The sequence below is a fragment of the Heptranchias perlo genome, chromosome 9 (genome assembly GCF_035084215.1).
Source record: "Heptranchias perlo isolate sHepPer1 chromosome 9, sHepPer1.hap1, whole genome shotgun sequence".
NCBI classification, from domain to species: domain Eukaryota; kingdom Metazoa; phylum Chordata; class Chondrichthyes; order Hexanchiformes; family Hexanchidae; genus Heptranchias; species Heptranchias perlo.
The window spans coordinates 64,846,724-64,870,069 of record NC_090333.1 but is presented as its reverse complement, the minus strand read 5'-3'; the positions used below and the strand labels follow the sequence as shown (position 1 = coordinate 64,870,069).

Genomic DNA, 23,346 nt, shown 5'->3' with positions numbered 1-23,346 from the left:
TTTGTCTATTTAGAGAATGTTGGTCCCTTGAATTCTAAGTGAACTGAGAGAATGTCTGTGTAGCATATGGATTTTAGATTTGCATCTATCTATCTGTTTCACAAACAGTCAACGGACTGAAATTCTCAAATGTTCTCAACTGTTTTCTGATTCACACTTGAAATGCTGGAACTGGTACAAGACTGTTAATGACATTGTTCTTTCCTGTGATTGTTTTTTCATGAGTTACTGAAAGGAAAGACTGCATTTTAAAATTGTTTGCAGGCTACCACCACTGGATAATTTCAGTATGACTTGAAATAGTTTAAAATGTTGTATCTTTCAGGAAGGTGCTTCTGCTAGAAAGGCTCAAACTCCTGCTGTTCAGCCTATTCCAAGACCAGGTAAAAAAAGAAAGTATTGTTTTTGGGGAGTGTGCTTGTGCTAATATGTTGTCTTGATTCCTGGTTCACATTCCCTTCTCCATTCTGTTTTCATTAATGGATGCTGGTGACCTGAATAAGGATTGTAAGATAAGGTTTCAAAGAATATTTTGTGATTACTGGTAAGGGAACAATAGCGTAATATCTGTACAAAATACAAACAATTATTCAGCATTAAGATAATATCATTTTGATTGTGCTGATGCGGTGCCATGATATTCCAGCACTGAAATTGGAATTTGATAATTCGGCTACAATCAATACACTCCTGTTTTATCCCCCTTAAACTGCCAACAATGCTTCCTGTTAAATCCTCCATTAAATTAACAATGTAAAGGCAAAAGGAATACTTTTATATATAATACAAATATATAATGAATATATTGCAAGACTGTAGCCATTTGAGAGGTTCAGAAAAAAGTCTTTGTGATTTATATTTGTGCACCTTGATAATGTATAATCTTCTAAGAATATATTATCCCATAGTACAGTTAATATCTCACTTTGGCTATCACCTATCCCTTGGATTGCTGAATGTTTCTAAAAACCTACGAGGAGGAGTGAGGAAATAGGTATATCTTTTGAGAACATTACAAAGTATATTTGGGTTCCCAACATGGCATTTCTTATGAATAGACTGTTTGTTTTTCTTCTGGCCTCCATTATAGAGATCCCAAAGTCAGTTTCTCAAATGCCTTTACTTCATTAAGGAATACGCCATAGAATTATAGAATGATGCAGCACAGAAGGAGGCCATTTGGCTTACCCGTGCCTGTGCCTCCAGTAACTGGTTCTCCCACAATTTGAACCTCATGCATATTTTTTTTAACTCCCATAAGCCATGTGTGGAGTAATTCCAATTTGGTAAATCTTGCATATCGTGACCGGCCCTACCCATCGTGATCAATGGCTGATTGCAGTGCTGCCACATTTAATTTTCACGTGTTGCCTGCATACAGTGCTAGGTCATATGTTTCCCATCTTGAATCCACATGGTTTCTTATCTTCAGTCATATCTCAGTATGGATGTTTGGGATACAATTTTAAGGTATTAAAGAAAAGAATAAAGTAGGTAGTACCCGAATAATGTGCTTCAATTGTTGTGTGGGAATTTGTGGCTTGATGAGGAATATAAACCTGATCAAGAAAGAATAATCAGGCAAGATAAATATGCAGAACGAATTCCCTGCATTAGAGGATTGAACCATTGTGTCTTGTCATTTTAAAAAAAAATTATGAGTATTGAGCACTAGGTGCATAGCCACTGTAAACAATGAGGCAGGACTATATCTTTTTTAATGGAATTGATGGATACATTGGTTTAAAATAATAGGAGACCACACTTTTTCTTTTTCATTTTCCTTTTCATTCTCTACCTAACAATGGTATTAATGAAGCTAATATGACAAGTTCATGTTAATTATTAATTATAAAGTGCTAAACACAGATCTTAAAGTAGATCAGTAACAGTTCAGTAGTAGCTCCACGCTCTATTTTGACGTTTTATTCGGGTTCCTGTAGGCGTATGATCTCATAGTGAATTCACAATTTTAAACGCACCAAATCACAAATGAGAGTGAAAAGGTCCTGTTTGTTGTGAAAGGATGCCACACTTAGAAGATTGTTCCTAAGAAGTCATAGATCTTTTGTCTCTTAGTAGTTAAATTTTAAGTACCCTCCAAAAAGCAAGTGCTTAAATATTTATATTATATTTATATTTTATATCTATTTATATTATATGTTTTTTATATATATATAGAAAATTGTAGAAAAGGTTTAGCTTGCATCACCATTAGCCAGTTAAAAGTTACAATGAGCATGCAGGTTGGAGCTAGCATGGAAACTGAGTTTGAGGAAATAATCTCCAACTTTTTTTGGAAGGGGAGAGGGATAGAGATGAGCACTCATCTGAGTCTTAGGAAAACTTTGCAGAAGCTCATTACAGGCTTCCTTCTGATGATGATTTTTACATAGAATTAAAAATTTTAGATTTAAATTTTAAAAGTTGATGGGAGCAGAAGAGTACTTTAATAATCTTACCTACACAGTATCTGGATACACCTTTTTAATTATTTGCTTTGGAAGGAAAGGAAGAAATTGAAAGTTTCAAAAGAATCTTTTGTTTTGTTCCCCACCTGTTTTCTCCCCTCCCTTCCTCTTCTGCTGACTGTTGCTGGAGTAAGCATTGGCTAATCTCTGATACCTTGTCCAACTGGTGATTATTAACATCTCAGCCATGACAATGATCCTGTTTTTACTGATGTTCACCTCAGGATCTTCCAACAGCAATCTGGCTGATGCTTGTCCCTCTAACCTGGGGTGCTGAGGCTTTTGTACCCCTATGGTTGTCCCTACCCAAGTTCCCCTTGTAGCATGATCCAGGATTAAACCTAGGATCATCTTGTTCAGTGTCAGCAGCTACTCATGGGATTAACTTGAGCTTTTGGGGAGCTGAAAAGAATTTTTATGATGCGCGTTGTATATAAACAAAAAAGATGATTGACTACTGTTTGTTCTATAGTTTCCCCCCATTATGCATGCTTCATTTACTTCATGGTCCGAGTTTAACTGATCAATTATTTTTTGTTTTATTGGAAAGATGATGTTTTTTTTGTTGCTTATTCTTGTATTGAATCATATCATGCATTCTGTGAGCTTTAGTTAGAATCACTGTTAAAAAAAAATGCAGGACTGTCATGTTTTGCTTACAAAGCCTGTAGAGAATTGGTTGACAGCCAAGGATCTCAGCCAGGTAAAAAGAGCTACCTCTAAAATCCAACTGGATAAAGCCCTGTCACGATTCGAACTATGCTGTTGAAGGTTTTGTTAAGCCAGTTGAGACTCCATGCCAAAAAGCAGCTGACAGGCTTGTAGCATTTTTGTAAAGAAAGATGATAGAGCGTTTGTTGTGTGGACAGGCCCTGCCAATTATGATGTAATTGATAAAAGCTTAACTGCTTCAGACGTCAAGTGAATGGCTTTCTGTTTAGTTAAAAAAAAAATTCAGTTTTATTTTTGTTCATGTTGGTGTGAAACTGTATGATCTGACATTTTGAGAGATACCCTCTTTATTTGGTTTCTACTGTTTAAAATAACAAGTTAGTTTGCATAAAATTAAGCTGTTAGTTTTGCAGTGTTAATCTTTATAAGGTTAAATCTATTATGTGCATATTACAACTATAGATGTATTGAACATCAGTTCAGATGTGATTCATATGATGGGGAAGTTTGCAGCAAATGCTTGCCTAATGTGCTAGCTCCCATTAAAACTAATGGTCTTCTTACAAAACACTTTGCTTCTCTTACCGTTGCCTCTCACCAATGTCCTTAGAACAGCTCTGGATGGAAGGAGAGGCAAAATAGTAGGTCTCCATTGGACAGGAAATTCATAGAATCATAGAAAATTTACAACACAGAAGGAGGCCATTCGGCCCATCGTGTCCACGCCGGCCAAAAATTAGCCACCAGCCCAATCCCATTTCCAGCATTTGGTCAGTAGCCTTGTAGGTTATGGCTCTTCAAGTGCATTTCCAAGTGCTTTTTAAATGTGATGAGGATTTCTGCCTCTACCACCCTTTCTGGGTGAAAATCTTTTTCCTCAGCTCCCCTCTAATCCTTCTACCAATCGCTTTAAATGTATGCCCCCTGGTTATTGACCTCTCTGCTAATTGGAATAGGCCCTTCATAATTTTGTTTACCTCAATTAAATCCCCCCCCCCCCCCCTCAGCCTCCTCTGTTCCAAAGAAAACAACCCCAGCCTATCCAATCTTTCCTCATAGCTAAAATTCTCCAGTCTTGGCAACATCCTTGTAAATGTCCTCTGTATCCTCTCTAGTGCAATTACATCCTTCCTGTAATGTGGTGACCAGAACTGTATGCAGTACTCAAACTGTGGCCTAACTAGTGTTTTATACTACTCTAACATAACCTCCCTACTCTTATATTCTATGCCTCAGCTAATAAAGGAAAGTATCCCGTATGCCACCTTATCTACTTGCCCTGCTACCTTCAAGGATCTGTGGACATGCACTCCAAGGCCCCTCACTTCCTCTTCACCTCTCAGTATCCTCCCATTTATTGTGTATTCCCTTGCCTTGTTTGCCCTCCCCAAATGCATTACCTCACACTTCTCCAGATTGAATTCCATTTGCCACTTTTCTGCCCACTTGACCAGTCCATTGATACCTTCCTGCAGTCTACAGCTTTCCTCCTCACTATCAACCACACAGCCAATTTTTGTATCATCTGCAACTTCTTAATCATGCCCCCTACATCATGCTCACCACAAAAAGTAAGGGACCTAGTACTGAGTCCTGTGGAACTCCACTTTCAACAGTGTTTTAACAGATGAACTGTTCATTCCTCAGCCTCTGGCCTTGTGCATTTCCTTTCCCTTCGCCCCACCTTTGGCAGCCATGCCTTGAGCTGCCTAGGCACCACATTCTGGAATTCCCTCCTTAAACCCTTTAACTCTCCAACTCCCTCATCTTTTAAGTTCCCTGTTAAAACCCATTTTTTTGATCAAGTTTTTGGTTACCCCTCCGAAAAACCCCTCCTTTGGGTTGGTGTCCGTATTTTAGATTACGCCTCCATGAAGTGACTTGGGACATTTTCTACATTAAAAGCACAATATAAGTTCAAGTTGTTGAATGTATGTAGAGAGAGAGATCTGGAAAGAGTGCTTGGACAGGCTAGGTTACCAACTAAACATCACAAACGTGCTTCAGATCACAAAATAAATACCAGTGAGTAAAATTATTTGGCACATCTTACTCATCCATATAGAAAGAATCTACAGTACCTCTCATCATGGCATCTAATTGTTTCTTAAATGATCTCAAGATTTTTACTTCCACTACTTTGCCCCAAGAAGGACATTCTGTATGTTGATAGAACTACTTCCTGACATTACTCTTTTTACTAGTTCAAATCCATGTCCCCTTATCCTACCCTCATAGTTTACTTTGAATTTTTTTGTGTGTTCTACCTTTTCCATATTGTTTAGTATCTTGTGTACCCCTAGAAGATTATCCCAAGATTATACAGTCTTTCCTCACACCTCATTTCTCCAGTGGATCAGCCTCGTGGACCTTGTCTGAAATGTTCCATAGCTTGTATGTTGATTAGAACAGAACACAGTTCTCTGTGTAATCTGACCACAGCATTATACAGTTTGAGCATTACTTCCTCTGCCTTGTAGTCTATTGTTTCGACTCTGTGGTTCAGCATTCTATTTCGGTCCCAGCCTGCTAATTAATGTCGAGGGCTGAAATACAAAATGGAGAAAGTTATGCTGCAGTTATATAAAGCTCTGGTTAGACCGCACCTGGAGTATTGCGTTCCATTCTGGGCACGGCACCACACCTCAGGAAGGATATATTGGCATCGGAGGGGGTGCAGTGCAGATTCACAATGATACCAGGGCTAAAGGGGTTAAATTATGACGACAAGTTGCATAGACTAGGCTTGTATTTCCTGAGTATAGATGATTAAGAGATGATCTAATTGAGGGGTTTAAGATAATTAAAGGATCTGATAGGGTAGATGGAAAGCAACTATTTCCTCTGGTGGGGGAGTCAAGAACAAGGAGATATAACCTTAAAATTAGAGCTAGGTCATTCAGGGGTGATATCAGGAAGCACTTCTTCATACAAAGGGTAGTGGAAATCTGGAACTCTCTTCCCCCAAAAAGCTGTTGAGGCTGTGGGTCAGTTGAACATTTCAAAACTGAGATTGATAGATTTTTGTATGAGGGGATAGGCGAGTAAATGGAGTTAAGATACAGATCAGCCACGATCCAGTTGAATGGCCGAACAAGCTTGAAGGGCTAAATGGCCTACTGTTCCTATGAGAAATATCAGAGGAGATCAGTAGGTTTTTTTTTTCAGATGGCTTGACTATTCTAGATTGCTTTCCATTTTTAAAAGGTGCTTCTGCAGGACTGTGGACGGCAGGTACACAGTTTGATCATCCAGTGTGCCACACTGAAATGATTAAAAATATCAATTAGAGGCCAGCGAAGGTTAGAATCATAGAAAGGTTACAGCATGGAAGGAGGCCATTCGGCCCATCGATCTGTCCATGCTGGCTCTAGAGCAATCCAGCTAATCCCACTTCCCCGCCCTATCCCTGGAGCCCTGCAAATTTTTTACTTTCAAGTACTTATCCAGTTCCCTTTTGAAGGCCACGATTGAATCTGCCTCCACCACCCCCTCGGGCAGAGCATTCCAGATCCTAACCACTCGCTGGGTTTAAAAAAAAGGTTTTTCCTCATGTCACCTTTGGTTCTTTTGCCAATCACCGTAAATCTATGTCCTCTGGTTCTTGGCCCTTCTGCCAATGGGAAGTTTCTCTCTATGTACTCTGTCTAGGCCCTTCATGATTTTGAATACCTCTATCAAATCTCCTCGCAACCAATTTGAGAGAAGTTCCAAGGATGTTCCAAGGAGAACATCCCCAGCTTCTCCAGTCTATCCGCATAACTAAAGCCCCTCGTCCCTGGAATCATTCTAGTAAATCTCTTTTGCAACCTCTCTAAGGCCTTCACATCTTTCCTGAAGTGCGGTGCCCAGAACTGGACACAATGCTCCAATTGTGGTCGAACTAGTATTTTATAAAGGTTCATCATGACTTCCATACTTTTGTACTCTATGCCTCTATTTATAAAGCCCAGGATCTCGTATGCTTTTTTAACTGCTATCTCAACCTGCCCTGCCACCTTCAACGATTTATGCACATATACCCCCAGATCTCTCTGTTCTTGTGCCCCTTTGAGTTGTGCCCTCTAGTTTATATTGCCTCTCCTCATTCTTCCTACCGAAATGTATCACTTCGCATTGTTCTGCGTTAAATTTCATCTGCCACGTGTCCGCATGCCACCAGCCTGTCTATCATCTTGAAGTCTATCACTATCCTCTTCACTGTTTACTACCCTTCCAAGTTTTGTGTCATCTGCAAATTTTGAAATTGTTATTAAAAATTTAATGACCTGTCACCAGCACCCTACTCTTGTGCTCATCTTCATACCTAGCTATGAGCAGTGTTGATGCTACCCTGAGAAAAAGCCACCCATCCCATTCTCTTGACTGTGAGTGGTCTGGGAGAGACTTACACAGGAAGAAGAGAAGGGGAAAGAGTATATCAAAAGCAAAATACTGCAGATGCTGGAAATCTGAAATAAAAACAGAAATTGCTGGAAATACTCAACAGGTCAGGCAGCATATGTGGAGAGAGAAACAGAGTTAATGTTTCAGGTTGATGACATTTCATCAGAACTGGAAAAAGTAAAGATTTAACAGTTTTTAAGTAAGTACAGATCCAGGGAAAAGGGGGGGGTGGTGGGGGAAGAAACAATAAAAGGGAAGGTCTCTGATAAGGTGAAGGGCAGGAGTGATTAAATGACAAAAGGGATGATGGTGCGAAGCAAAAGTGGGTGGTAATGGGACAAGTAAAGAAACAAAAGATGGGTCTAGAGGACATCTGAACCATAACCAGCTCCTGCTGTCTGGAAAAAATGGGAGCAGTGGTTATGATCTGAAGTTATGGAAGTCATTGTTGAGTCCAGAAGGTTATAAAGTGCCTAATCGAAAGATGAAGTGCTGTTCCTCGAGCTTCCGTTAAGCTTCATTGGAACAGTGTCTGAGGCCGAGGATAGAGAGGTCAGAGTGGGAGTGGGACAGAGAATTAAAATGGCAAGCGACCGGCAGGTCAGGGTCACACTTGCAGACTGAATGGAGTTGTTCAGCAAAACGATCATCCAATCTGCGTTTGGTCACCCCAATATCGATGAGACCGCATTGTGAGCAGTGAATACAGTGTACTAAATTGAAAGAAGTACAAGTAAATCGCTGTTTCACCTGGAAGGAATGTTTGGGGCCCTGGACAGTGGGAAGGGAGGAGGTGAAAGGGCAGGTGTTGCATCTCCTACGCTTGCATGGGAAGATGCCGTGGGAAGGGGAGCGGGTGTTGGGGGTGATGGAAGAGTGGACCAGGGTGTCGCAGATGGAACGGTCCCTTCAGAATGCTGAAAGGGGAGGGGGAGGGGAAGATGTGTTTGGTGGTGGAGGCTGGTGGGCTGGAAGGTGAGGACAAAGGGGGCCCAATCGTGGATCTGGGAGGGAGGGGAAGGGGTAAGGGCAGAAATGCGGGAAATCGGACTGACACAATCGAGGGCCCTGTCATCCACATTGGAGGGTAATCCTCGGTTGAGGGAAAAGGAAGACATATAGGAAGCACTGATGTGGAAGGTGGCATCGTCAGAACCGATGCCTCAGAAATGGGGATAGAGAAGTCAAGGAAGGGAGGAGTTGGCGATGGACCACGTGAAGGCGAGGGAGGGGTGGAAATTGGAAGCAAAGTTGATGACATTTTTCAGTTTGGGGTGAGAGCAGGAAACTGCACCGATACAGCCATCAAAAGAGGTGAGGGAGGAGACCTGAGTAGGACTGGAATGAAGAACGTTCCACATATCCCATGAAAAGGCAGGCATGGTTCAGACCCATATGGGTTCCCATAGTGGCACTTTTTATTTGGTGGAAGGAGGAGAAGTTGTTCAATGTAAGAACAAGTTCAGCCAGGCGATGGAGGGTGGTTTTGGATGGGAACTGGTTGGGCCTCCATTCAAGGAAGAAGCAGAGGACCCAATGACTGTCCTGGTGGGGGATGGAGGTGTAGAGGGACTGGATGTCCATGGTGAAAAGGAGATGGTTAGGACCGGGAAACTGGAAATTGTTAAAGTGGTGGAGGGCCCGGAAGAGCCGCAGATGTAGATTGGAGACCAAACGCAGATTGAGTGATCACTTTGCTGAACACCTCCATTCAGTCCGCAAGTGTGACTCTGAGCTTCCGATTGCTTACCATTTTATTTCTCTGTCCCACTCCCACTCTGTCCTCTACCTCCTACACTATTCCAGTGAAGCTCAACGGAAGCTTGAGAAACAACACCTCATCTTTCGATTAGGCACTTTACAACCTTCCAGACTCAACATTGATTTCAGTAACTTCAGATTATAACCACTGCTCCCATTTTTTTTGGATAACTGGTGCTGGTAATGGTTCTGCTGTTGCCATATCCAGCTCCTCTGGACCCATCTTTCCTTGTCCCATTACCACCCCCTTGCTTTGCACCTTCATCCTTTTTGTTATTTAATCATTCCCGCCCTCTGCCCTACCACCAACCTTTCCTTTTGTATTTTCCTCCTCCCCCCTGGACACCCCCCCCCCCCCCCCCCCCCCACACTTTCCCAGGCTCTGTACTTGCTTAAAAACTGCTAAATCTTTACTACTTCCAGTTCTGCAAAAGGCTATCGACCTGAAACACTCACTCTGTTTCTCGCTTCAAAGATGCTGCTGGACCTGCTGAGTATTTCCAGCATTTTCTGTTTTTATTTGGGAAAGAATATATGTTTTTGAAAGGAAGATACATCTGTTTTAAAAAGAAGACTGCACTTGTTTAACTTTTCCTAATTCATGGTGTTCAAACATAATATCACCTTGGTACTATGGTGTAGGTACCTCAACAGAATAGTAACAGTTAACGGTACTTGGACCTGAAATTTAGTTCATTTGGGCAAAAATAATTTGGTTGCATGTTGGAGTATCAAGGTGCAATACCATGAAGAGTTTGTAATTGGTGCCTTCAGCTGCCGAGGCCCTAAGCTCTGGACTTCTCTCCCTAAACCTCTCCACCTCTTTACCTTTCTCTCCTCCTTTAAGATGCTTCTTATAACCTACCTCTTTGTCCACCTGTCTTAATATCTCCTTATGTGGCTTGGTGTCAAATTTTGTTGAATAATCGCTCCTATTAAGCGCCTTGGGACATTTTACTATGTTAAAGGAGCTATATAAATGCAAGTTGTTGTTGCTGAATGTGAATCTCAGTTATGTTGCTGTGGGGATATTCTGAGCACAAGTCAGACAAATTTTCACAAAAGAAATTTAAAATTGGAAGACGAGTTATTATGACGACCTGTTTTCATGCAACTGCTGACCCATTGCTTCAGATAGCAATTGATGTTACATCTAAGTGTAGGTTGCTTTGAGTTTGTGTGAAGCTTGGAAAAATTAAATGTCTTTACTTACACCTGAGTATGCAAAAAATTTCCCTTTCCTTGATTTAATTCCCTCTCTGCTTTCCATCTCCGAGCAAGTAGTGCATTTTCAGCATTCTCTGTTTTATGAAACGGGTGTATTCTCACTTCAAAGAAACCAAAGGAAGAATTGTTTGTTTGTGTGTGTATGTTTGTTTATGCGTGAGAGAGAGAGAGAGAGAGAGAGAGAGCTACGAAGCTCGGTCAGTTGAATTAAGAGAAAGTCATCAGGAGGCTGTTCAAAGGCGGCACCAAATGAATGTATCTCATGTGCAAGACCTTTTGGTCCTGATAATATTCTTCCCAATATTCTCAAGTTGTGTGATTTTGAACTCCCCTCTGCTGTCTCTTGAATCTCATACTCCCAATTCATCTTTCGTTCTCCTTGCAAACTTGTGTTCATCCCTCCTACCCTCGTCCTTCTGCCCTGTTGCTTGTTCATCACTTTCTAATGTTACAGAAGTTACTGTAAAATTTCAGATTATCCCTCATTTGAATAGTTCTGGCCTAACCTAATCCATCATCACCAGTATGATTTTCAGCATGATTGATCCACTTTTGTTGTTCTTGCCTTGTTGGGCACCTTGAACCTTGTTCGTGGTCATTTTAGTGAGTCATTTGTCCTTGTCCTGGACATCTCCAAAATCTTTGACAGGGTCGGATACCTTGCACTACGAAACAAGTTACAACACTATGATCTCCTTTCAAAACTATGTTCATGGCTATTTAGTTTGGTCTCAAATCACTCTGTCTGTGCTGTACTTGTTAGATCATGCCCTTTTTCTGTTAACTTAGTGTTTCGCCCTCTTCTGCGTTTTTTGAGCAGATCTCTGGTTCTGCCACATTTAATGCACTAAAATCATGCAGATAGTCCTGGTTCATATGTTGGGTAGTATGACACTTTTGTTACAGAAATAGCTTTTAAGATTTGAATATTAATCCTGCCTGAAGTACGCCAAGTTGTATGTTCCTGCATTTATCAATCGAGGAAATCAGTGTTGAGTTGAAAGGGGTAAGTTTCACCGTTGTCAGATGGAGCTTGGACATTGTGTTGAAGGGCTGTTCAAATGAGTAGAAAAGCTTTGAGGTTGATGCCTATTGGGAGTGAAGTGTAATTTTGTGAATATATGATCTCTCTGACAGTTGTAAGAATGGCTGGTGTGGAAAAGGAAATAGCATACTGTTACAGCTGAAGATGACGTTTTGAGGTTAGAGATACGGTGCTTTGTTGGCCAGGCTAAAGGTTGCTTTATGCTGTTTCTGACCTATGCTCCACTTTGTCAGAGGATGCTTAATGTTTACAATTGGATGGCAAAATTAAAAATATATATTTGCAACATTAATATGTCTTGGTGAGCACAAAAATTCATTTGTCAGCGCTAATATGACTAATGTTGGTGTGTGCAAAGCCAATCAATACATAAATTTCAACTCTAAAATAATTAGTGGGAAAAATCCCATTTCTACACATTAAATAAAAAGAAGTAATACATGGTTGATTTGGATAATTTTTAATTTCATGTTTGCTTCCCTGATGGATACCAGGATAGATATGAACTATGATAACATACCAAATTCTCAAGTTTAACATTAATTTATAGGATTTTATTGTAAGAGAACAAGACAAATTTTGTAATACTGTATTTTTCTACAAGTTTGGTGAGGAAGTGTCCATACAACTTTTTTTTACCAAGGAAATTATTGCAGATTACTTGCTGTCAGTGCCCACACAGGAATGGGGAAACAAAGTATTTTGAAAGGGCTTTTGTTACTATTCCCTATTTAAATAAAAGTACCTGGTACTGACAGAAGTGAAAATTCTTGTGAATGGATCACTAAGTTATGCAGATAACCTCTAAGTGATGGATTTAACACTAAAATTATTACTGTGGTGCACATATCTTTCATGCTCTGCATTAGTGATGATGATAATAGACATTAATACTCCAGGGTTCTACTGCTTTATAAAGCTGAAGTGATGACATATGCGTTACGTGTGTGATATCATTCACAATTGAAGTACCACGGCAATGTCCGTTGAATGGCCTTTTCTGTTCACGGCCATTTGAAACTAGCAGTGGTACACTGATCAGTAAAATATTATAATCTGCAATCTTCCCCCATTCATTAGTTTGCACACATTATTAGGATTTTCAGTCATCAATTTGGGTGGGGGGTGTTGGGATTGAGGGAATGATCATCTAGAGATGCTATCTGAGAAATCTATGCACTTCTGTTGCCATTTTGATCAGGTAGTTTTCCCCTCACAACCCCAATGTATCTAAACCTCTTTCTGAACTCTGCTTTTGTTTCTTTCTCCCATTAATTGTGCTAGTTTTAATTATAGTCTGAGTGTGAGGAAAAGATCATTTCCTACTGTTTTTCATGTTTTAATCTAGTTTTAAAGAATACAGTCCAAGTTATTTTTCCTAAAATTCAATAAAGTTAAAGCCTACCACACTACACTGCTTTAGTGTGGACTAATACTGATACTATCCAAGTGACTGAAGTATCTAAATCTTAGATGACCGAACACCATGTTTAACCCTGCTTTTGTTACTATGATGAGCACTGCTCAAAGGAGCGCTCCCATTCAATGCTAATTAGCATGCACTGTACACCAGTGCATAAAGGAAGGAACTTGTTGTAAGTGGCATATCTCACCTCTAATATATCTCTTGCAAATACAAGAATACTGTAAATCATCAACTGGGAAACCTCCTGTTAAATTCTTTTTAAAGAATACTTTCTCTACAATGTCTTCTGTTATAGCAATTTTTCAGAACATGTAGCTGGCTACTAACATCCCTCCCCAGTTCCAGCTCTAGCTCTGATACCAACACTTTGTCCAGTAAACTGCCTGATATATTACTAGTAGTTCTTGTACCAATGGACTGCCTGTGAAATTGGAGTTTTTCCCAGTATGGTAAGGGGACCTGAGGAGTAAAGGTTTGATTTCAAAGATCATAATTTTACTCAAGAATATTGTCACCTTTCTTTTGTTGAATATAACTTCTATATAATCCGAAATCTGGGATTTCAATTGCACCACTGAAGACTCCAGTTTAGATGTAGTAGAGGTATCCTCAGTTAATACACTCTAACAATTCCAGCTCGCTCTTCTCTTCCCCACCCCCGCCCCATGAAATCGCCCACCAAATGGGGGAGTATCTGGGACAGACTACCACTATAGTCTCCAGACCAGACAGAGTTGATTTCCATAGCCACCGAGAAACCATTGATGATACTTTCCATTGTCATAAACAAACCATGTATGATAAATTTGCAATGCAGCTAAAACATCCATTCCCTCAGAAAAGTCATCCAAAAGGCTGTGTCCTCAAGCTATCATGCAAATGAGAATTAACTCTAAAGTTCATATGATCAACCTGCAACACCAGCCATCACCAGGGTTAATACAGTTTACAGTACAACCCAACAGAATTATATTCATATATCTAGATTAATGGAAGGCCACTTAAGTCCTTCAGAGGATTTGAATTTGGTTCTGAGCAAACTGATGTCAAGGTGTGCCGATGGTGTCATTTGACCTTGAGCTATCATATTTGGTAGTTTTAGCCTGGAGTATTCATGAAATGTATACCTTTGTCAGGACCCACAGCATCCTATTTGGTTCATGAACAGAGCAGTTGCTGTACTACATTTTGTCATTGTTGCCAAAAGTTGTATTAGGGTTTCACATGTGTCAGGAAAATGTGCCAATGTTTTATCTGCTGTTTTGTGTTCCTTCTATTCACTGGGAGTCAATGATTTACCGGATACTGGTTATTACTATAGGTCCAGAGTTAGCTGATAGCTTGAGAACATAACCTTTAGGACCCTTTGTTAGAGCTCCAAGAAGATGATCCCAACTTTCTTTCTCTTCACCTCTTCTGAAGGAGGGATGCACATAGGCTCGTGGGGAGGGGGTGGGAGAGACAGTCGACAAATGCAGTTCAATATAGAAAAATGTGAATTAATACATTTTGTAACTACAAATAGAGAGAGGTTATATACCTCAAATGATGAGGGTTTAAATGGAGCGGGAAAGCAGAGGGACCTTGTTGTTCAGGTAGACCCAAACCTCCAAACGTAAACCCTAAACCCCTCTGTCTCACTACCTCCCCTCCTTTTAAGACGTTCCTTGAAACCTACCTCTCTGACCAAGCTTTTGGTCACGACCTCATATCTCCTTTTGTAGCTCGGTGTCAGATTTTGTTTGATTACACTCTAGTGACACACCTTGGAACGTTTTACTATGTTAAAAGGCGCTATATAAATGCAAGTTGTTGTCGACAGATCATTAAAGGTGGCAGCACAAGTAGAAAAGGGCCACAAAAGGCAACAAAATCCTAAGTTTTGAATCTAGAAGCACAGAATACAAAAGCAAGTAGGTAACGTTGAACTTAGTTAGGCCACATTTGGAGTATTGTTCATAATTTTGGGCTGCTCTTTATAAGAATGATATAAAAGCACTGGAAAAGTTGCAGCCTAAGTTCACTAGGATGATACCAGGGATGAGACGGTACAATTATAAAGAGACTTGAGAAGTTTGGGCTTTTTTCACTGGAGCTGAAAAGGTTGAGGATGAGCTGATATCTTTAAGACTATACGAACATAAGAAATAGGAGCAGGAGCAGGAGCAGGAGTAGGCCATCCGCCATTCAGTAAGATCGTGGCTGATCTTCTGCCTCAACTCCACTTTCCTGCCTGAGCCCCATATCCCTTGATTCCCTTAGTGTCCAAAGATCTATTGATCTCAGTCTTGAATATACTGAACGACTGAGCATCCACAGCTCTCTGGGGTAGAGAATGCCAAAGATTCCCTCTGAGTAAAGAAATTTTACCTCATCTCTGTCCTAAATGGCTGACCTCTTATCTTGAGACTATGACCCCTAATTCTAGATTCTCCATCCAGGAGAAACAGCCTCTCAGGGAATCCTGGAAGATCAAAATCAATGCATTCACTATTTCTATAGCCACCTCTTTTAAAACCCTAGGATGTAGGCCATCAGATCCAGACTTTTAGTCCCATTAATTTATCCAGTATTTTTTCTTTAATTGCTTTAAGTTCTTCACTCTCATTAGACCCTTGATTCCCCAATATTTCCAGAATGCTTTTTGTGTCTTCTACTGTGAAGACAGATACAAAATATTTGTTTAACGTTGCCACCATTTCCTTATTCCCCATTAGAATTTCTCCTGTGTCTGCCTCTTAAGGGGGGATCCAAGTTTACTTTTGCTAATCTCTTCCTTTTTATATAGTTGTAGATGCTCTTACAGTCTGTTTATATTTCTTGCTAGTTTATTCTCATATTCTATTTTCTCTCTCTTTATCAATTTCTTGGTCATCCTTTGCTGATTCCTAAAACCCTTCCAATCCTCAGACTTACTACTCTTTTCGGCAACATTGTAAGCCTCTTCTTTTAATCTAATACTATACTTAACTTCTCTAGTTAGTCACGGTCGGATCACTCTTCCCGTGGAGTTTTTATTCCTCAAGGGAATATACATTCGTTGAGAATTATTAATTATTTCTTAAATTCTTCGCCATTGCTTATCTACCATCATATCTTTTAATCTAATTTCCCAATTTACTTTAGCCAACTCGCCCCTCATACCTACATAATTGGCTTTGTTTAAATTTAGGACCCTTGTTTCAGACTTAACTAAATCACTCTTAAACTCTGTGAAATTTATATCATGTTAAGGATCCTCTGGGACAGAGTGATCATAACTATAAGATTACTAATTAATCCTGTCTCATTACACAATACTAGATCTAAAATAGCCTGTTCCCTAGTTGGTTCCTTGACATATTGTTCTACAAAACTGTCTCAAATGCATCCCATGAACTTGTCCTCAATAGTAATGGGTTGTTTCGATCTGTTGACGATGATAATGATGGGACACAAATTTAAGATGACCAAAAGAATTAGAGGACTTTCGAAAATATATCTTTATATATGGGATGGTAGATTTGGAATTCTTTGCCACAAACTGTTGAAGCAGAGTCCAAAAATTCTCCTTTTTTAAAAAAAAAAGTTAGATATTTGCTTGCAAAATAGAAATATTGGAGGATATGGGAGGGAGCAAAAGAATGAGGCTAGACAAGGTGACTTACTTGGGAAAAAGCACCAGTGCAAGCTTGATCTGCCAAATGGCCTATTTCTGTGCTGAACATTCTATGAATTTATGAAGGACATAACAGATACTGGGCTAAGCCCCCGCTCTCAGCATAAGCTGGTGGCCCACTTGACACCTTGGTTAAGTGTCCACCCCTGTGTGCATGCCTAGATAGTGTGTCATCATGGAGCCCAATCCCACCTGCCCTGCCCCTATCTGTCTAACTACTTTGGGAACTCTGCTTGTTCAGCTTGTTGCAGAGTTCACTGCATCCATGTGTAAGAAATCTTAAATACAGGACAAAGCTCCAATGGAACCCAAATAAAAATAATTGGGCTAAATGCATGTATGTAGAAGGCACTATTCTGATGAGGCTGTTTATCAGAGCCATTGAATGAAATTCATCCAACAGCAGTCTTCACAGAGCAGTTCTGTAGTCTAAATATCTGGGTTGGTGAGAGATAGTTCTCAGGCTAATGTGTATATTATCCAGTCAGCTAAGTTTCTTCTGTGGTTTACGATACCTTGTGTGTACGAATCAGTTCTACGGCCCAGATTATGCTACTTTGTAGTTGCGCTTGGTTTCTCTGTAGACTGGCTGACAAAACTCTTGGCAGGATACTCTTTAATTGGAACTTCCTTTAGTGACCAAATAGAAACTACTTTTGAAAGCTAGGAAAGTACCAGCAAAGCTTTAAAGTAATGACTTAAAGGCTGTATGAACTCAATAGTTTTGACATCCTTTTCTCATACCAGTGGTGGCTTTGTGCAGAGATTGGTTATTCATCTATTTGGGAAATACAGGGGAGAGCCTGCAATTTGCCATTGTGCTGCAGAGCTTTGTTGTGCCAACATGCTGCATCATTGACTGCTTCCAATGATTGGCAACTTTTTCTCTCAAACTCCTTTTGCGGGGAGATTTTTATCAGCATTATTGAAATTGCTGGTTTTAACATGTTTCAAGTGCTCCAGTTTACTTAAAACACTTTAAGACTAGTATAATCATTAGTGAAGAGTTAACTGTTAAAGTGAATACATGAATAAAAATGAGCCAGATGCAAGCAAAATTAATTAGCAAAATAAATCATGCATGTGATACCCAATATGAGAATCCCAAGTACTATTTATGCATTCAGCTGAACCAGTGATCATCTCAACTAAAAGAAAAGAATTCTGATGGAATTACGTTTGGCAACTTGAGCATTGAAGACAAATGTCACTCAGTGACCTGCATTTGAACATGTTTTACATTTTCAATTTCATCTGCATTATTTTAATTAGCTGTAACCTTAAAGTAAACTTTATAACAGTTAACTTCTTAGTTAATTGCCATTGGAGTGAACAAAATTATTCTTTTTTAAAAATGTGTTTTTTGGGGTGTGGGCAATGATGTCAAAGCCACATATATGGCCAATCCCTAGGACCAACTTTTTGAACTGTTTACTAGGCTGCTTTAGAGGACTTTAAAGTCAACCACATAATGTGGGAGTGGAGCTGCGTGTGGACCACACCAGTTAGGGGTGAAGAGTGTTAGTGAACTAGTTGGGTTTTCAATGATGATCGACAGCTTTCATGATCGTTTTATCTGGTGCCAGCACAAGTTACTATGGTGGGGCTTCAACCCATGACTAGCTTGCAAGTCCAGTACCATACCACAATGCTACCAGATCCATGCCCTGGTCTGCTCTGTACAACAGAAAAAATATATATTTTGATCAAATTATTTTAATTTTTGAAGCGTTCTGGGGAAGAATTACAGTGCAGCTGATAAACAGTATCATCAGAACATCCCTTTGGATCTGAAAGATTTTTTTTAATGTGGCTTATATAGTTGGCATTTAGGAAATTGTAGAATCAGAAATAGATTTTATTTTGTAGAATCAAAATCTGCTGTAGAAAAATGAATTTTACTGATATAATTTTGAAATTAGTAATTAAATTTGAAGAGCAAAACAAACTGTACCATTAGTATTGGATCATTAAAGCCTTCCTTGGCTAGCAAGGTACAGGTCAATGCCAGGTCCTGATTTTAAAATCTGTATTGAATGTTATGGATCCTTCCCAGTGACCAGCATACATGAAACCTTTCTTTGCCGTTGTCCATTGCAGCACAACTTTTTGAAGTGTGAAACCTGCTTGAAACTACGTGACCAATTTATTCACTTCACTGGCAGTCCATCCTGGTTAAAAAGGTGACCAAGCTCAGTTTCTCCATAACTTCAATATTTGCTAACTTTATTAAAATGGCAGAGGATTTGGACCAAGTCAATTGCTCAGTGCTACTGGGTGTGGATGATACTGACGCAGAATAGAAATGGCAAGTTCTTAGGAGCAAACAAAACGCACAGAAGCCATGTACGTCCCCAAATTCAAAAGAAGGGAGGGAGTGTGGTATGAAGAAGCCACAGTGGCTGATTGGTCATGTACAAAGACAAATAAGGCAAACAATTTTTAAAAAATAAATTAAAAGTAGATAATGCACAGCAACACAAATACGAGTACCAAAAACAGCTAAAATATTAGATCAGCTAAAAGGTTAATAGAAAAGAGGATCGTGGACAACTGTGGTAGCAATGAGAAAACCATCTTCAGCTATGTGAAGAGTCAGAGGACCATTAAAGACTGTGCTGTTGAAAGATGCTCAAGGATGGGTCAGAAAGGACTTTGAGGGTATGGCAGAGATACTAAATGAGTACTTTGCATCAGTCTTTCCTCCTTGAATATGATGTGCAACTGACAGCATTCGGTGGTGCTGATAACAATAAAATTGTTAATATTAAAATAGATGAGGATATTGTTTTGGAAAGAATAAGGAAAATTAAAATACACTGGACTCTGGAGCCAGATGATATCCATCCGAGGATCTTTTAAGGAGAAGGGGCATAGAGCCCCTTGCCCGTATCGTTAATAGCTCGCTGGAATCAGGGACTGCTACCTGCACTGGAAGGAGGCTAACGTAGTTCCAAAAGGGGATAAAGCAGAACCAGGTAACTTATAGGCCCATTAGCTTGATGTCAGTAACAGGTAAAATACACAGAAGTTAAAACACTGTAACGAGCCATTCGGCCTAATCAGCCCGTGTTGGTGTTTACCCTCAAGAGCAAGGATTCTCGAGGGAATCACGATATGAACACTTGGATAGAGAAGGCCATATCAAGGCCACCTAACACGGCTTCTGGAAAGGAAAGGTGTGTCTTACCAAGTTGATTGGATTTTTTGAAGAATTCACCAGGTTAGTGGATGAGGATAACCCGGTAGATACCGTCTACCTGATCAAATGCTAAACATACATACACCATGCAAGGATCAGAATTAAAACCAGTGGTGAAAGAGAGATCTGAGTGTTTTAGTGCATTAATCTCTAAAGGTCCATGACCAATGCCGTGAAGATGCTTCTAGGGTGTATTCACAGAACAATTCACTATAAAACCATTTTGTTCTTGGTTAAGTTTCAGTTTTGCAATTTTACATTTTTCCCCCCTAATTGACCTGGGTTTTACCTGTTACTTTTGCCTTTCCCAGGCGATTACATGGCTCCCGGGGAGTGTATGCATTTTCATGCATAAGGCATTACAATTGTGTGGAACAAGTTGGATGGACCAGTGGGTCCTGTATGTTCCGAGACAATTTAATGTTCAAGTTCTGCACTGAAACGCACTTTGTAGAGCAGATCAGTAAACTTGCGAGCGCTTTAATGTTCTTCAATTGAGGCACTGGATAGGCAGCATTCTGAGCTGGTTTACATAACTCAGTTGAAGGTGCCTGTTGTCTGAAGTTCACATAACTGCTCCCAGCTTTAGGGTTCAGCAACTAGTCTAGAGTTGCCTACTGCTGGCCCTGGTTGAATGACCAGAGCATCCAAGTCTACAACCAAGTTAGTTTATCATTCTAATTGGTGCAGCCTTCAGCGCCATCTAAGGTATTTATTAAGATCTCAGTACAGTGCAAATTCAAGTCAATAACTAGCACCAACATTGAACAGGAGGAAGCAGTACCAAGTGCTAAATCCTGATAGATTCTATACTGGGAAGAAAAGTAAGAGTAGGTGTTGAAAGAGGAATCTCGCCACTGGGACTTTCCCAAAGATTCTTTGTGTTATGAGTTCAGTTATTTAGAACTTTTCTCAACATATAACTGTCTTTGTTAAGTTGCACCAGAGTGTGCCCTAAGTTGTCTCCTGATATGTCATTTGACAGATCGCAACACCAGCACTGATTTAGGCTCGGGCACGAGTAAGTTTGTCTTTAGAATCACCTATACCATTGACTGTGATTGTGTAGCCTAACTTCCAGGTGAAGCTAAGCATCTTTTCAAAGGAAGGGTTCACTTTAAGTGCTTAATAATCCAAAAACTTTTGAGTTACAATATTAGTTTGCCCCTGATTTAGCACGTGTCTTACTTCATGAATATCATGAACAAACGAAACTGTCTCTTGATTTCAATCTAATTACCTGATAAATATACTCTAGTAAAGACTCTATACCTCTTTTTTTTTCCCCCACCTCACCTCAATTTTGCACACGCCTTGCACAAATTGACTTGATGTCAGTGTATCTATTCTTGGGGGTCAGTGGTTGCAGAAGATATTGTGCCAATTGACTAACATCTATCCACTGAATGCTTAGCAATGCTAGCACTTGTGCTGTATTTAACAAGACTTTTACTGTGAATTTTGAAAGCTCAGTTTTAATGTTGGTATTTCTGTAGAGGCAAAGATGTACCCACACAGTTCAGTGATGATGATATGTCTCCAGTGACTCTGTAGGATGCGTCAGAGGGACACAACCATTGTATAAAATAACTGAGTGGAAAAGATTTACAGGCTTCAGGGTCACTCATTTTAATTTGTTCTGTTTATACATTAGATTTGAGTCTTGTTTTCAGAAAAATGTCATTGAACAACTTGGCACTTGTAATACAGTGCTTTCAGCAAGCGAAGCAGTAAACAATTTCATCAAACAGAAAAAGGCACAGTTATTAACGGTGGAATCCAACAACTGAAGATCACTATGACCTATATACAAACTAGAAAACATAGCGTTTTAATAGTATTGTTTGTTAATAAATAAAATGTGGGAGGTGGGGAGTTGGCAAGGGCTCAGCTATCGAAGACAGAGCTTGGGAAGGAGGAAAAGAATCAAACAAGGATCAAGCGATGTCACTGCCTTGAGCTATTTTAGTGAACCAGCCTCTACTAGCAGAGGGAACCAGATTGTCTGATATTTCAGACATTTTTCTTTGACCAATTAAAAGCAGCAATGTTTCATAACTCGCCAACCATGTATCCACACTATTGGGGTCTTCCAGTTTTAAAAATGTTCCTTTTGGCAATTATAAGCCCATACATCAATATCCTGACTATAGCTCTGGAATCCAGTTTAAATTACTGACAGTTGCCCAAGTAAGGTAGAAAGAAGGAAAAAACTTTCTCCAGAATTTCCTCAGTGCCCCAAAACACATGACTAGAATGCCCACCTCTTCTATCCATTTGCAGCGTAAGCCCTTATTTTGACACCCATCCCTTCAACTGAAGGTTATTAACCAAAAGGAATACTTTACTAATCTCTTTGTATTGCCATCTAAGATGAGAATAACAAAATTCTAGCACTGTGGTTGAGCACTAATGGGCCTTGGTTCAGCTGTGGCTGATGATGTTCTAGAGTACAGTCTGGGTACACAAAGTAAGGTTTATTCCAATAATTAGTTAATAAGCTAATAGGGCAGAGGTAGGAGAATGTACTATATATTAGAGTTTAATGTATCTCCAGTTGTGCTGCATAGAAAATAGTTGTATCGTAGCATCTTTGTTCAAGGTCTCTCAAACATGGGATGAATTTCCACACGTCAGACCTATGAAAGGTTGTTCCATTTACTGTAAAGAATCAATTGCATGAATCTTTTTTCTAAATGTTTACGGTCCTAATTATCTAGCCTGCATAATCACACGACATCTGTACAACCAATAAACTCCTGCATATAACATGATGTAATCTTATATTCTTATAATCAATATTAAGTGGGATTCAAAAGACAATCCATCAATTATTATACAGTAGTGCAATTTTTAATGTTTTGACTTATTGAAGTTATCAGTAGAATCTATTGATATGGATTTGGTGAATATCTTTGCATAACTTAAATAGTGAGTAGCAAAAATACAGTAACAGTGTTTCACTTGTACCTTTTTTTAACGTTTACTTTCAACATGACACTTGTTAAAAGTTTTTTAGTTGATGTATTTTGATCAAAGTAAGAACATTCTTTAAGAAGAATTATTTAAAACATTGGTATAATTGTGAAAAATGTGTGATAAACGAAGCATTCCTACTAGCAGTTCCTGTTACTCTGCTTGTAGTGATAAAAAACATTGAATTAAGTAGAGTATTTTTCCAGTGAGATCTCTCTGATAATTTGAGATCAAGGACCAAAGGAGCCAAAGGCTAGAACTCACATAAAATAAATGGTGCTATCAAAAATTTTGGATGGATTCTTTTGCGGGAGGGGACTGGTGAAGAGAAGAAACAGGGATACAAAATATGCTGTAGGTGAAACCATGATTGGATCAGTGTTTTCTGTATTACTGCAATTATCCACATATTGTAACAGGATGTCCAATTTCTAATGCATATTTCTTTCTCCACCAACAGTTTCGCAGGCAAGACCACCACCAAATCAAAAGAAGGGTAAGAACAATGATTCAGCACTTACA

At 39.6% G+C, this 23,346-nt stretch overlaps 1 protein-coding gene across 1 annotated transcript in view; it reads left to right on the top strand.

Annotated features, from left to right (window-relative positions):
• cdc73 (cell division cycle 73, Paf1/RNA polymerase II complex component, homolog (S. cerevisiae)) overlaps positions 1–23,346 on the top strand; it is a 323,327-nt gene that overhangs the window by 188,463 nt on the left and 111,518 nt on the right. Inside the window, exons 11-12 of the mRNA XM_067990642.1 lie at positions 326–383; positions 23,285–23,320. Of these exons, the coding sequence (XP_067846743.1) occupies positions 326–383; positions 23,285–23,320 (94 nt within the window). The remainder of the gene's footprint in view (positions 1–325; positions 384–23,284; positions 23,321–23,346) is intronic.